General features: G+C 44.0%; 1 protein-coding gene across 1 annotated transcript in view; it reads right to left on the bottom strand.

The window, feature by feature from the left end:
* Positions 1-14,509, bottom strand: part of MRAS (muscle RAS oncogene homolog) — a 68,781-nt gene that overhangs the window by 19,144 nt on the left and 35,128 nt on the right. Inside the window, exons 2-3 of the mRNA XM_077320570.1 lie at positions 9,176-9,386; positions 222-375 (exon numbers count right to left, since the gene is read on the bottom strand). Coding sequence (XP_077176685.1) covers positions 222-375; positions 9,176-9,368 — 347 coding nt within the window. The 5' untranslated portion in view covers positions 9,369-9,386. The remainder of the gene's footprint in view (positions 1-221; positions 376-9,175; positions 9,387-14,509) is intronic.

Here is a 14,509-nt window from a genome sequence, read left to right on the forward strand (position 1 = left end):
GTATTAAAATGTACCATATGAATTAATTAAAAGCCAACTGGTTATTAAAAACAATTAAACAAAAACAATTTTTATAGAAAATGTATGAAAATGTCTGTGGGTCCAAACAAGATGCATCTTTCCTAACAGCTATACAAGCAAAGTCTCTCATGATGGAACATGGGAAGTGTTCACCAGCAATATTTTCTTGTTGAAAGCATTCCTCCCTCTAGTGCACCTACCTGTCTTTGACTCTGAGGATAAGTTGGTGGAACCTGTCCACATGCTCAAAACTGGCTTTGTCTGTGACAGAATAGACTATGAGAAAACCATCTCCTGTCCTCATGTACTGCTCCCTCATTGCGCTGAATTCTTCCTGGCCTGCAGTGTCCAGGACTAGTAGTGGTGAAGAGAAAGTAAAACAGAAATACTAAGTCATTCTACCTGGTAAGTTGTAAAACAAAGGCTGAGTCCAGTGACACTTTTAAGGCCACTAAAGTCTTATTCAAGATACAGGCTTGCGTGTGCACACATATAGGTAAGTTGTTTAGTTATCTTTATGCCACAACAGCACCTACACACATTTACTTGAAAGCATTCATTTATCAGATCATCAGCTTTATAAAGAGTGATGGATACTTCATTATGACAAACATGCTAGGGCAGGGGTAGTCAAGCTGCAGGTCTCTAGATGTCCATGGACTACAGTTCCCATGAGCCCCTGCCAGCAAATGCTGGTAGGGGCTCATGGGAATTGTTGTCCATGGACATCTGGAGGGCTGCAGTTTGACTTCCCCTGTGCTAGGGCAATTAATTGAATCTGACTAAAATTGACTTGAGCTTTGGGTCTTTCCTCAAATATAATAACAACCTACTTTTATCACTGATGTACACTCAACTAGGATGTACATTCACCCAAGACCCATCGTTTAAGTGTTTCCCTAAGCACTGCCTGGCAGCATTCTGTCATATAGTATGAAGGGGAAGTATTGCATGGATGAGTTGGGGGTGGCAGCAGGGGATAAGAAATAGCAAGAACCTAAAAGGGTCAAAATAAGGGAAATGAACAGAGAAATAAAACAGGCAACGTAATAATCTCATGTGGGTCAGCAGAACCAATAACCAGAATAAGTGATAAGACATCATACATGGTAAAGGATCACAAAACAACACAAATGGAGGTGATGCCGCCAAACAAAACAGTCAGGAAAAGTTCTATTTTTAAATATATATATATTCTTTACAGAACATTTTATAATGAATTATCAGATTCAACACCATGGAAAAGCTGTTCCAAAGTCAAGGCACTTCAGCCATTCCTTGTTTCCTCTGGGCTGGGGCACTGAGCAAGGGCTGTGAAGAAGATGGTCATAGCTGGCTGGCTGGCTGACCTTGAAATATCTTGATCCCAGACCATCTACATTTTTAAAAGAACCAAAATATTTGGAACTGAGCCCTGATCAGTATTTCATTTGTTTTCTTGAAGTTGGCAAGATATATGTCCTGTAACGCAGGTCAGCAAGTCCAAATGCATTTTTGTATTAATTGAAACTTCCCAACTGTTAATCTGAGGCAGCCTCATGCTGCACAGTCCATTATAGCAACCAGGCAAGAGGTGTGCAGAGCATGGCCAAACTGTACTTCTTCAGCTGGCAGATCAGCCCAAACTAGCCATAGGCACAAAAGCCCTCTGCAATCTCATCTGAAGACCAGGATCAAACAGCATATCACTCTACGAAAACCTACTCTTTCAGTAACATAACCCCATCCAGAAATGGTTGCATCTTCAGTCTCTGGTTATAATGTTGACCACCTCAATCTTATCTGTATTGACCTTCTATTCATTGGAACTCATCCAGTAGATGACTGTTTCCAGGCACTTGTTCAGAACATCCAGTGTCTCACCTGACGTTGATGAAATGCAGAAGTGAAGCTGTGTTATCTGCATACTGATGGCAACTTGTTCCAAATCCTTGCACAAACTCTTCCAGAAATTTCACTTAGATGTTAAAAAACACAGGACTGATACTTATTTGTGAAGGTCAAGTGTTTTAACTTTTTTTTAAAAAAAAGATTGTATATATGCTTAGCACTGAATTCTGTATGTCTTTTAGTGCAATCTAAAGCAGATTACCGGCCATCCCTAGTAGGAACATAACCAATGTCCTTGACACTCGAAAAGGGGAGTACTGCTTGAGTTCCAGAGAGAGATTGCCTCCTAGTATCAGTCACCAGGGCAACTAAAAGAGTTTCAATTAAAACAGCGGGCCAGAAGCTGGGCTGAAATGCATCCAAATAATCAGTCTCTTCCAGGAAACCTTGCCATAGCTCAGCTATGACTCATTTAAATATAGCCCACTGGATAAGACCAGTGGTCCATCTAGTCTACTCGACCATATTTCACACAATGGCCAATCAGTTGCCCTGGAGGACCAAACAAACAGAGCACAGAAGCCAAGGCCTTCCTTCCAAGCTTGATGCCACCATGGATAGCAGCCGTTGACTGACTTTCCATGATACTGTCTAGCCTCCTTTTAAGGCCCTTTATACTTGTGGCCATCACTGTCCATTGGCAGTAAATTCCACACTTCAATTAGTCACTGAATAAAGAAAATATGCTAAAATCCAAAATGTGTATTAGTTATTAATTGGCAATGCTGTTTCCATTTACTTGGGAGCAAGAGCTGTTGAATACAGTGGAATTTCTTTGAAATAAACCTGCATAGGATTGTTCTGTAATTCCTAAAGAATTTAGGGAAAGATGTTGCTGAGGAAACATGCACAAGATCATACTATATATCATTTTATGGTGGCAGAGAGCATAAATTCCAAGTAATAATTTTTTTCCAGCCCACACATGATTATTAAGAAAGGTCTGATAACAATGCCAAAGGCTAACCATATTTACTTCCACATAAAGGCATTTATTTTGATTCAGTTTGTAGCCCATGCAATAGGATTTAGGACTATAACACTATAACACTGAAACAACAGGACTGGAAGGCATGAGAAATCTTCTCTCTCAAGATTAGCCACTATCTCACTAAAACTTCATTCCAGGATATATTTGATTTTTTTAAAGGGGGGTGTCCTTAAAATTAAGGTTCAACAATATCCATTATCAAGCTATACCATTACTGCATTGTCTTTGTTTACCTATTATATTTTAATCCTGACCTCTGTCTAATGAACTCAAGGTGATGTATACAGGGTTTTTAAATTTTAAATCCTGCTTTTTCACTACTGAAATGAGCAGTTTCCTTCAGGTCTGCTTGGAGGGGGCACAAGAGAGACAATTCTGGGGATTCACTTTATATTTGGGGCAGTCGATGAAAATGGACAATTTATGTGATGGTGTGTGTGTGTGTGTATGATGTTGAGTATGGGTGATGTGAAGGAAGCACTGAGAACATTTTGTTTGGAAGTCCATGGTAGCAGTTGTGCTCTTCTCTTTCATTATCCCCCTCACAATTACTTTGTAAAATAAATCTGATTGTGCTTAGGTGCTTGGCCTTTGGCCAATCACACAGTAAGCTTCATCAAGAATATTACCAGTTTAGCTGCCATGGTGAGTAACTTCCTACCTCTGCACTCCAGTTCCCAGCCTCATTCTGTGGAACAGTGGGAATACGAAAAGGTGGTGTGAAGGTTCTGGTGTCATTTCTGGCTGAGTGGTCAGAAGCAACATTGCTACATCCATAACTTATTGCCTCCAGGAGAGCCATTAGCCAAAAGACCCAATGCAGGGTTTGTAACTACTGCAGGGCGTGGGGAAGGGGATGAATAATGCTGAGCTAACTGTGCAGTGTCTCTTCTGGCAACTACCCTCAAATAACCAGGAGTTGTACAACACAGCATTGCATGTGGTTGGCAAGTGGTTCCCACTCTGAAACAGCTGCTGCCATATGACAGATAAGCTACTAGTCTCCCTGAAACAAGCCTTGTGCCAGGAATGGAAGGGCCCACCCCCTCCGATAACCCTCAATGTTTCCTGCAGTATCCACATTCTAATCCCAACAGCTGACCAGAAGTGAGAAAGCTGACTGTAGAGAAGAGGAAGTAAAGCCATTGCTATGACATCCACTCAGGAAAAGAGCAAACTGGTTGCTGTGGGATGGGGGCAGCTTTACTCCCCTTTCCCACAGCAGCTTCTAGGTGCCTTGACCATCTCGCTGTCTTACCTGAACTGCTTTGCTTCATGCTAGGGAGAAAGCAAGAAGGCAGTGATGGAAGCCCTTCCCCTCTCTCCAGATGTGCTAAGGCTGGCTAAGGTTTAGCACTGCAGGCAGAAACAACCCTTCATGCTTAGAGGAACTCTGTTAGCTCAAGAGGTTATACGCCATTGCTCCCCCCTCCCGCCTCCCTAGTGTGAGTGAGTTCTCTCATGGTTTCTGTGCCTGGGAAAGGGCAGAGCCTGCATGCCTACTCTCACTTTAAACCACATCCTGTCTCTTCCCCCCCAGTCCTCCTCAGGAATGCCTGTTAATACAGGTGGTGATGTCACTTCCAGCCACATGTAACTATTGGGGTGGGGCAGAGAGGCATGGCCATCTGTCATCACTTCCAGGGCTACTTGAAGCCTGAAAAACTATTTCAGGGGCTCTTCCATGGTCAAAAGATCCTGGATGCCTCCCTGTCAATGGAGGCCCAGGTCACAGGAGTAGCCCACATAACATTCTTCCACCTGCAACAAGCATGGCTACTGGCATTGTATCTGTCCTTGGATTGCTTGCCTACAGTGATCCAAGCAATGGCAACCCCCAGATTGGACTTCTGTAACTCGCTCTATGTGGACCTACCATTGTCCTTGACCTGGAAAATGCAGCTGCTGCAGTCCTCACAGGAACATCTTGGAGGGCCCATATCCAGCCTGTGCTGAGGCAGCTCCATTGCCTGCCAGTTGCAGCCTGGATCAGGTTCAAGGTTCCGGTGTTAACTTTTCAGGCCATCCATTATCTGGGTCTCACGTATCTGAAGGACCGCCTATCTCCTTATGCCCCCTGCAGGTCATCCTGCTCTGCAGGTACAAATCTACTGGAAATTCCTGGCCCAAGGGGGGTTTCCTTGGTAACCAGAGCCTTTTTGGTCCTAGCCCCGACCAGGTAGAATGAGCTCCCTGGAGACTTGAGGGCCCTGACAGAACTCTCTCAGTTCTGCAGGGCCTGTAAAACAGAGCTCTTCTCTTAGGTCTTCAGTTGAGACCAGTGCAATTAAGATCTGGCCCCCTTTCCTGAGTTAGCCAGGTCATCGGGCTACCCCTGTGGTTGTTCCCCTAAGGCATTTTTTTGAGAAACCTGTAGAGCTGGGGGAGCAATTTCATTCATGGCTGCCAAGGGTGGGCTTTAACTGTTTTATCTTGTTTTATGAGCGATTTTACTGTGGGCTATCAATGTCACCATCATGAGCCACTGTGGGAGTGGCAGGCTACAAACTGAATTATAAATAAATAACCTGATCTCCAGGTGACAGAGGAAAAAATGACAGCTTTGGAAGCTGGACTCTATGGCATTACACCCCATTGACTGAAGTGCTTCTGCTCTCCAAATCTACCCTCCTCAGCCTCTGCTCACAAAATCTCCAGGTAATAGTCAACCTGGAGCTGGCAACCCTAGTCAGACAACTCTTTTTGGTGGCTATAGGTTGTTCACATCAGGAGTTAACTATACTGAGAGGGGAAAAAAGAGAATATCCCAGAATAAGTGGAAACAGCAACTTGCCAGAGCCAGCCATCTGTTACATCCCTGCTGTGATAAATACAGGTACTTACTCTTGCCTCCCCATCTCTTCCTCCAGCACTGACTTTTCTTTTGCCCTCATATGAGTACATAGTTCAAAAGCCTTCTGTAACTCTTGCCTTGTTTTTTAGAAAAAATCCTGTTCAAAATAGTAACTACAGATTGCCTACAGATTAGCTTCTATCTGGGGGAGGGGGTGGGAAGCCACAGCAGCAGCAAATTCCGCCTACAGAGAGAAGCTGTCGATGCGGCCTGGTGGTGGAAAACAGGAATAAATTAAAACTGACTGGCTGAAAAGTGTTTACAGTTAAAATGAAGCAAGGTAGTCTAGCAAGACGAATTCTTTTATTCCAGTGACGGGGGCCTATATATTGAATGTATTACAAAGGCAGTTAGTTCATTAGTGGCTGGACATGCTGACCCAAGGAAGGAAATAATGAGTATAGGTGTGTGGAAAGAAGCTGGTTGCCGCTGTCATACGACGTCTTGTGGTCTTGAACAATAATCCATAATTTATGGATGACACTTGCCTTTGTGTTGTGCTGCCCTGCCCTGTTCCCTGGTAGAGAATCAGCTTTTGTATCACCTTTTCAGGGATCAAAAGAGTGCTTCCAAATCCCATGTCCCTCAGAAGACATGCAGAACATGAACCTACAGCCTGTGGATTTCAGGCTTGGCTTTGCTAATCGCTTTTGGCAAACTATGAATATGTAAACACTCTGCTCAAAGGACAGCCTCCTTGTATATTATCCAGCCAGCCAATTAAGATCCCCTTCGTAAGCCCTGATCTCTCCCTGTGGATATGACTTAAGAGGGGCCAGAGAAAGGACCTTTTCACTGTCAACACCTCACCTGTGGAATATCCTCCTACGTAAAGTGTGCCTGGTGCCAACCACATTCTTTCTCAGGCACCAGGCTTCCAGATCTTACCCAGGCTTTTAATTGATGGAGCCCATTTTTTTAAGCGACTTTATGGTATATGAGTATCATTTTAGTCTGTTCAGTTTGTTTTTAAACGCTTGTCTGGTTTTGTTGTATCATTTTAATTATGGGCTGAGCAGGTCTCTAAAGCAAGGGTGTGAAACGTATGGACTAGGGGGAACTCATCCAGCCCATGAGCGACTGGGGTGAGGGAATGAAGGCAGGAGGCTACAGGGCGGCGGCGGGGGGGGGGGGGTTGACAAGTAGGTGCACACCATTATGTGTGTGTGGTCACAGCTGTCAAGAAATAGGAAGTAAATTGCTAGGGACCAGGACTATGAGATTGAGGTAAAACAGTGCATGGGGAAAGGCAGTGAAGGCAGAGGAAGGCATGAAGGACCAGACTGGCAGGGCCGAGGGGACAGAAGAGGACAAGAGAGGAAACAAAGAGTGAGAGATGGATCATTGCCATGCTTGGCTGCTGAGGCTGGGTGACTGGGGAGGTGCAGACAAAATGCCTTATTTACTTACAAGGAAGATAACTCACCACCTAAAAGTGCTAGATATACAAAACGACAACTAAGTTGTATAGACATATAAAATACTTCCTCTTTTATAGTATCCTTAAAAAAATTAGCCTTGCATATGATTAAATACATTTATAGGGTTTTTGTGGATTCCTCAATAAATCAATTGCTTGTATTTTGAATAAAACACTGTTAATTGGGCGTGCCTGTGTCATTTATAGCAGCGGCCCCCAACCTTTGTAAGGCTGAGGACCGCCTGTGGGGATGGGTGGGGGAGATGGCGGCTGGGGCACTGTGCATGTGCGGAGCTGCTGCACACATGCGTTTGCGCCCACTGGGGGCACAAAAGCGCATGCATGGCAGCACTGTGCATGCGCGTTTGCGCCTGCCGGCATGCCGGCAGTTGCGTCTCCCTCCCCCCCCCCCACCCACAGCGAGAACCTCGCCCGGCTGCGAGCAAATCAGCCGCCAAAGCGGCCGATTCGCTCAAGGCCCAGTGAGCTTATCACTGTGGGTGGGGGAGAGGGTGGCGTGGCCACCAGCGGCCTGGTGCCGAGGCTTTCGCAGCCCAGGGGTTGATGACCCCTGATTTATAGAGTTTTTATTATCTCTGGTATCTGGCATTATATTTCATAGCACGTGCAGCCCATCCCTGCGAAGTAATGCTTATGCCAGATCTGCCAAATAAGTTAGACATCTGTGCAAGGCAGCATATGATTTGCCAAATATTTAATTTGGTGTGATGGGCCAGGATCAAGGAGTTCTGGGTTCAAACCCCTGTTAAATCACAATGTTACTGTATAGCCTTGAACGTGTTAATCTCTCTTCGCCTACTGTACAAAGTTGTCATGAAAGTTAAATTAACCTAACAGGCTATGTTACACTTTGTAGAGAAAGAACAGAATATACCAACTTTTATTGCACTTTTTAATCCTGCCCTTCTTCCAACAAAATCAGGGCAGCATGAATTGTTCCTCCTCCTTCATCATATACTCTCTATTTTGAAAATTTCGGGGGGATTCACCTCTTCTTTTTTTGTGCTCTGCACATCGATATTGGCAGGCAATAGTGAGTTTTGAAAGGTTTATATGGCTGTCCTGATGAGTGGAAAATGCCCCCGGAGGCTAACATTGAAAACTGGCCTTTTTTGTTGCTCTTCCAGCCACCCATCTGCTTCTGTTCCTTCATGGCAGTATTTTATTACCAATTTTGGTCTGCTAAAGTTGTGCTGTTGCAAGGAGCACTGGCCAGAACTGCTGATCAGTGGGGGTGACTGGATTTCACATTACTTGCACCCAGCACAGCTGAATCCATAAGACCAGCTCTGTACATTAAATCAACTTCAGCCTAGGAGCAAATGAAATGTTCATGAGAACCAAATGGCTATTGCCAGAAGAAACCCTACATCTATCCTCTCTGCACAAATCATTTGTATTACAGCACACAGTGTGATAACACCTAACTCCAAGTTATCTCATCCCTACAAGCCGCAGATTTTAAGAAAGTGTGAGGCAAGAACTTAATACATTTTGTTTTACAAAATGTTACTGGAATGAAGTAAAGAAAATGTAGGAGTGTTGCTATTGGTGGCAGCAGTGCATTTCCAATAACATCCACTTGTATATCTTTGTTCTCTATCACTTTCTTCCAAATTCCTTTTCGTTATTTGATCCCTCTGGCTTTCCCACAATGGATTTAATGTTTTCTCTATAGCATCCTGCCTCTTTGTATACCAGTGTAATATATGACTTTACTGACTCCTCACTGCAGGGCTTGTTATGTGGCTTTTGCCTACCCAAGTCTCAACTCCTCTAGCACAACTTTTTGGGAGGTCAAAAGGAACCCCTCCTCTTTCTCTTGAGCTACTGGACAAGTGTCTCCTGTTGACTTCATTTTACATTTACAAATAGTCTCTATTGAGATACAACATTACAAATAACCAGCGAGGTTTACATCCACCCCGTGAAGGACCCCATAAGATTAAAGCCAAACAGACTGGAATTGGTAGCTCACCATCCAAAATGGCCCACTGTCCATCTATTTCAGTGTGTTTCAAGTATGAGTCTTCGATGGTTGGGTCATAGTCTGGCACAAAAATCTTCTGGAAGAACTGAATAGTGAGAGCACTTTTCCCCACGCCTCCATCCCCGACTACCACCAATTTATATGTGGGAAGATTTTCACTTGGGACAGCGCTTGTAGCCATGACATCAATAGGTCAAACCTGGAAAAGACAGGAAACGTTTGTCAAATCATAAGCTGTCAACTGAATCTAGGCAAATGGTTCATTAGAAACAGAGACAGACAGGGTAGCAGAAACAAAGTGATGTTTACTTTGTAAGGGCCACATTTCAAGCCATATCTTTATGTTAGCTGCTACTACCTTTACATCCATGGGAACAGGGTAAAGGTCCTGAAATGGAACAACTGCATTTTGCATGAGGACACTCATTGAACTCATGGGCAAAATGATTTTTCAATAAATTATTTTTCTGTTCATATTCTCAATTGCTTTAATACACCAGCTGACTAGGCCAGGATTTTTGATGCTCATTCAAATGTTTACCATATTTAGGATAGCTACCAATTTGTTTTTCAGTCTCTGTGGGTTTGTGCTGAATGACTTTGCACAGGAGTTATATAGTACACCACAGGATTTTTCTCTCTCATTGCTCACAAGTCAGGAGAAAGGCAACCATCACAAACATGGCAATTATGTGAACTGTTACATGCTTGACAGTCACGCACTTCCCTTTCTCCATATCAGTCACAGTGGTCATTACCCTCAGATGCTCCTCTGATCATTCCATGCTTGGGTGTAATTAGCTTGTCCAACCTCGGGGCAAGGAGTTCAATCTTTCTCCAAATCCATGTTATATCTGAATATCTACGTAATACCCTGTCCCCACCCTTTCTAGAAATCCTGAAGAACTGTGCCTCTTGGATGAGACTCAAACTTCAGGCGATATGGGGATGCTGCTGCTGAAAACAGCATCTTGCTCTCAACATCTACCAATACAAAATATACAATTAAACGTTTTCATTGCTCCATGTCTACCCACTCCTGAAAACAGTAACAAATGAAGTTAGGCGGGTTTGAGGAAAGTCACAAGTTGATGATGACATGTGTTTTACATTACCAGATGTTACTGGAAAAAACAAGAAAAATAATAGTGATACTGCTTTGGTGGCACTACATATATGCCATAACTTCTAGTTCCAGTTATACTAAACGTGGCTTACTATAAAGAGTAAAGTCAAAATGGGGAATTACGGGAGCTGTAGGGATCCAAAAACCCCGTGATATGTTTACCACAACCAGAACAGCAGTAATCCAAAAAGATGCCAAATCTCTTTGGTAACTTTAATGCATTTGAGTCTGTTAGCTGAAGGCTACAGGCCATAGTGTTACTTTGGGAAGTTCTAATACCCTGTTTTTTAAAATATGTTTTTTTGGGGTGTCAGATTCTCTTGCAGCCCTGGGATTTCCATCAGGATTACAGAGTCCCATCTGCCCTAAGCACCATTTTGCAGCTCTGTTGATCATATCCTCTATGGTAGTGGTCCGGCCTGGTGCCGGGCCACGAAGGCCCTGGCACCGGGCTGTGGCTCCCTCTCCCCACCCCCCGCCCGCAGTAAAAAACTTCCCAGGCCGCAAGCTTGCGGCCTGGGAAGCTTCTTACTGTGGGAGGGGGGGAGAGGGAAGCAGGGCCGCACACACGCATTGCGCACGTGCGGCCGGGCCGCACATGCACGCATGCCCCATGCGTGGCCGGAATCGTGCATGCACGATTTGGGCTGTGCATGGTGCATGCACGCATGCACGGCCACACATGTGCGGCCGGGCAATTGCCCTCCCTGCTGCCGCTGGTCCCCAGCCTCAAAAAGGTTGGGGACCACTGCTCTATGGCACAGCTTGGAAATAGACAGATTGATGTTCAGGACAACTTCTGATTTAGATGCACACACACACACACAAAACAGCAGGGAAGAGTTGCTTTTCGGAAGCTCTCTTGAGTTCTGCAGGGCCTGCAAAAGATAGCTCTTCCATCAGACTTTTGGTTGAGGCTGGGTGGAAAACCTCAGGGTTTGTGATTAGGTTCCTCCCCCGCCGTCCGCTCCTGGGTAGGGTGTTAGACCGTACCAGGAGCTGTTTGTGAACTAAGTTGCCAACCCAATTTTATGTCATCTGCACCGAGACCGATGCCTGGAGCAAAATGAGGGATTTTTTTGTGTCATACAGGAACCGCCATCTCGTGTTCTGTTACGGTTTGGTTTTAAATTGTTATTATTGTGTAGATTTTTATGGGGATTATAATAGTTTTCTTAGTAAACTGCTGTGAGCTAGCATGCTAGGAGCGGTACGGCCTAGAAATCTAAACATAATGTAAACATAAGTGTTTTGTCCGTTCCACTCATGCCTTCTCAGCTGTCTCTTGACTCTCCTCAAGACCAACTCATACTTGCACTGCTCAGTTCCACTCAGAAGCCTGAGGAAGAGGCAGAAAGAGGACTGGGGGGAAAGCCAGAAGATGGGTAAAGGCAGTGTTCCCTGCCCCCTCTTCTCCCTTTAGTCTATTGTATACTCAAGCATCAAGCTAATGCTGCTCCACATGGCTGCCATGGTCTGTGGTCATTAGGATGGATATTTTACGAACAAAAGGGAGGGGGCAGAATGAAAGACATTTATCAAGGCATGAGGAACAAAAGGCAATCAAGCATGAACTGAAACACCACCCCCTTCTTTAAACAGCTAGTTTAGCCCAGTGTTCTCATGAAGAATTCCAGATAATTTGCAAGACTGGACAAAGTTTTGTAATATTTTGGTTGGTCTTTGGATAAGTTATTATACAGCTTAGAGTCTTCTGTAAACCAACACAGCTATCTGCAATCTTTGTCTGTTTAACAAGAAGGGCCAATACCTTTCAGTAGAATACACACTTTGTATCCACGACAAATAAACCTTGGTTTGTTTAAGATAAGAACAAGCCCCAAAGTCCTTGAACTTGCATATTTCCTTCGGTCTGCTTTCCAGGAAAACTTCCTGGTTTGTAAAAAGATATAATTTCTGTGGCCTAAATCGGGAGATTTAATCGTCTGTGTCTCAGTTAGAAACGAGGATCCTAACATATCTGTGAGGGAAGACATTAGCGCACAAATCTGAGGATTTCCAAGTTCTTTTTTAAACCAAACTGCAGGCACATTTTGTATTTTTATGGAACAATGCTGCCATATAAACAAACTCTTACTGGCCTCTTACCATGCATGCGATGAACTATACTATGAAACAGCTCACATAGTCGAGCCGAGCCCTGTTTTGGCCATATAAACAGATGCAGGATCAAAAAATTCCCTAACAGGAAATCCACCCAGTTTGCTCAATGCTGCCAGTCAAGAAAGATCTCTTAAAATGCATAATTTGGTGGTGTGTGTGTAGGAGAGAGAAAGTACTTACTATAACTTCAGGGGGAAGAATTACTTATCTGTTATTTTCCAGACTCTTCAGAGAGAAAACTTGGGCTGTCAAGTAGGGTGATAACAGTTATTAGAACAGGCCTGCTCACCAAACCAAATGTCTACCAGCTACGTAGGGCTATCAGGAATAAGCAAACTGCTCAAAGAAGCAAAGTGTGCCAATGAAGAAGCTGTTCTCAAGAAAATTCCAAAGCGATTCCTGTGCTGCTCCACAATGCTGCTCTGTCAGCCCAATTTGCAACACAAATGGTTGGATTATCCCAACATGGAGCAACATGGAAATAATTTTGCTTTCTGGCAGCTTTCAACAAGTTTGCTCCTTTTATAGTCTGCTCATATTGATTTGGATATTACCCTATTATTCTGTACTGGAGACATATATTGTATTTTATTGTATGCTTCTGTGGTGTTTTCTCCCTTCTCTGTCATGATTTAAACAGAGCTGAATGCCACTTACACTCTAAAATCATGCCTTTATAGTAACTGATAAATGATCACTGCTTGGCTTGTGTATCATCCAGCTCAGAAACCAAATTCCTATCCACAAAGTTGGCTGAAATAAGGACTTTCTGGCTATGTACACTCTGACTGGGAAGCCCTGCATGACAATGATTTACAGTATCTATGGTAACATATGTGACGTTAGAATTTCTTAATCCTGTTATGAAACCCTCAGGGGGAAAAAGGCTGCTGCATCTACCTTGGTGTTTCTGTGGTAGCCTCTTACTCCTACCGAGTACCTCCTACTGAGTAATGATATGTCTGTATTTAAAGGACAGCTAATCCAAATCTGATCAGGCCCCATTCATTACCATGGTCGTTACAATGATTCCAAACAGGAAAATTAACATCATTTAGAAGTTCACATGTCCAGCTGTCCAAGCTGGAATAAGGCCAATCAGGGTGCAGCCAGGGTGCAATCAGGCTGTACCCTGATTGGCCCTGTCCCTGCAGCTCCTGCCCTCTGTCACTGGACTCTAGCCTCTTTGTTCTCAGACGCACCTGTGTCTGGAGCCAGCAGCAGGTAAGGGGAGAGGGCCCTGGGCAAAGGGTTGTGGTGGAGGGCCTGCTAACAAGGGCCTCCAGGCCTGCTGACTGCCTGCTAAGGTGTTCTGTTCTGGGCTGATGAGCTGGCCAGCCCCCGCCCGCTCTACTAGATCCGGCTGCAAGCTGCAGCCCAAAGCCAACTTACACTGCCTGGCTGGGGGCCGGGGGAGGGGATCCTTTCAAGGCCTGTTCTTAGGAACGGGCTTTGAAGCTAGTTTTCAATAAATAAATAAATAAACAAGCAAACAAACAAACATTTATTTATTTATTTATGGGAAAATAAACCACTTTGAGATGGTCATGACCAGTGATATAGCTAAACCATCATGGATGTTTTGTCATTCCAAATTTGTTGCAAGTTTTTAGGAGGAGATTGGACGAGCACCTGTCAGGAATGTGTGATTTTTAAATCCATGAGAAGGTGGGGGGCTGGATAGGATGGCCCTTTGTGGTCTCTTCCAGCTCTGTGATTCTGAGTGCCCTGGATGTACTTCATAATTTCCTGCTATGTACAGCACAGTTTCAGTGTGCATACATGGACACATTGTTTTAACACCTTTAGAACAACATTCAAAATACACCTTGTTCTTGAAATGGACACTTGTATAACTGTCAAGCAGTTCCTGTAATGAAGCAACCTAGTATGTAAAAGTGATGATACAATATGAGCTACTCCTCTCTTAATCTTAAAGCTGACACTCTCCCATTATGAGGGGATTATGATAGATGGACCAATTCTTCCTATGTCGTGAGAGGACCCAAACTCTTTACTTGCTGCCTTCTACCTTTACTGAAATTAAACGATTTGATGTTTGCGTGATATAC

The sequence above is a fragment of the Paroedura picta genome, chromosome 2, assembly GCF_049243985.1.
Source record: "Paroedura picta isolate Pp20150507F chromosome 2, Ppicta_v3.0, whole genome shotgun sequence".
Taxonomy (NCBI): Eukaryota; Metazoa; Chordata; class Lepidosauria; order Squamata; family Gekkonidae; genus Paroedura; species Paroedura picta.